The sequence below is a fragment of the Acyrthosiphon pisum genome, chromosome X (assembly GCF_005508785.2).
Source record: "Acyrthosiphon pisum isolate AL4f chromosome X, pea_aphid_22Mar2018_4r6ur, whole genome shotgun sequence".
Taxonomy (NCBI): domain Eukaryota; kingdom Metazoa; phylum Arthropoda; class Insecta; order Hemiptera; family Aphididae; genus Acyrthosiphon; species Acyrthosiphon pisum.
The window spans coordinates 108950304-108951674 of record NC_042493.1 but is presented as its reverse complement, the minus strand read 5'-3'; the positions used below and the strand labels follow the sequence as shown (position 1 = coordinate 108951674).

The window sequence follows — 1371 nt, the reverse complement described above, 5'->3', positions numbered from 1 at the left end:
AAATAATATTATTTTAAGTGTATACATACAAATAATTTAAATTGGTTTTTCGGTTTAGGTCCATGAAAGTGTAGAAAAATTCCAAAAACAGATGTGTGATGTCGTTCAACAACAAATCGAACGTGTGGGCGAAGAATTAAAAGCCAGGGATCCCGAAATCGGCGAGAAGGTCAAGAAATTAAAAGCAGAATTAGCCGATTTGAAAGAAGACCTTATGAAATTATATGAAGAAATCAAGAAACCGTTTTTGGAAAGTTTCAATGAGTTGAGAGACGATATTAGAATCAAAACCAAACCAATCGTCAAACGTTGGACACCAATCGTCAATGACATAGAAGTAAGTGAAACAGTGTAGATGATATAGTATTAAAAAAATGGTCATTTATTGTATTATTGTATATTTTTAGGAGATTTATATTGGCTTTGGTCCCTGAAAAGAAGAAAGAAATCAAGAAAAACTAATAAATAAGACTTATTAATTTCATATACGATTAACATTTTATTTGTTGTATTTTCTATTAATAATGTTTTGTAAAAAGTAAAGCTTTTCATCACAAATTTTACTTTTACCTATTTTATTTTTTACAATTATAATATATTATCCAATAGTAAACCTATAAACTACTTTCTTTAGTGCTGATTTAAAGGTTATCATTTAACGAAGGAAGTATGATTACAAATCGTTCGACTTATAAATATCATCACGGATCGACTAAAGTCTAAATATTTTAAAACATATAACTTTAATTGGCATTTTATTCAACTGTGGGTACCATTACCGTTTATCGAGTAAGCGTATTTGACTAACATGGAGCACTGTTTGCTTATCGAATACATAATAATATAATAAGTAGTAGAAACTCGATAAGTATTGTTATTTGTTAGGTAGGTACATTCTGATGTGATTAATGATTATATTTATTACATATTTTATATTAATCTATCTATATTATTATCGTCTAAATGTCTAATCACTGAGTAACATTAAATAACAAAATGTGAACTTTAGATTAAATAAAAAATAATTCATTAAAAACAATAAAAGTAACAAGAATACAAACTTATACATTATTAGTGATAAACTTAATGACAAATGAAGGTGATACATGGGCATTGTTTAATTTAAACGACCTATATATGTTAATTTATAGCCCAATACGTTAACGGTATGATATATCATAGCTAGGGCTAGGATTTTGTAGCATTTACATTTTCTTTCATAGTGCTACAGGACATGGCTAATCAAAAACAAAATTCGATTCATTCATCACAGAATTCAATATGCAATTTTGATTTTGCTTTTTTTGCATTTTCTTATGATATTCGTAAATAAATGCTTTTTTGGTACTTTTTTGTCAGTTTATAGCTTTT

At 27.1% G+C, this 1371-nt stretch overlaps 1 protein-coding gene across 1 annotated transcript in view; it reads left to right on the top strand.

Moving 5' to 3' along the window:
* LOC107883924 overlaps window positions 1-494 on the top strand; it is a 1820-nt gene extending 1326 nt beyond the window's left edge. The window contains exons 2-3 of the mRNA XM_016804923.2: window positions 59-337; window positions 408-494. Of these exons, the coding sequence (XP_016660412.2) occupies window positions 59-337; window positions 408-434 (306 nt within the window). The 3' untranslated portion in view covers window positions 435-494. The remainder of the gene's footprint in view (window positions 1-58; window positions 338-407) is intronic.
* Window positions 495-1371: the final 877 nt, after the last annotated feature.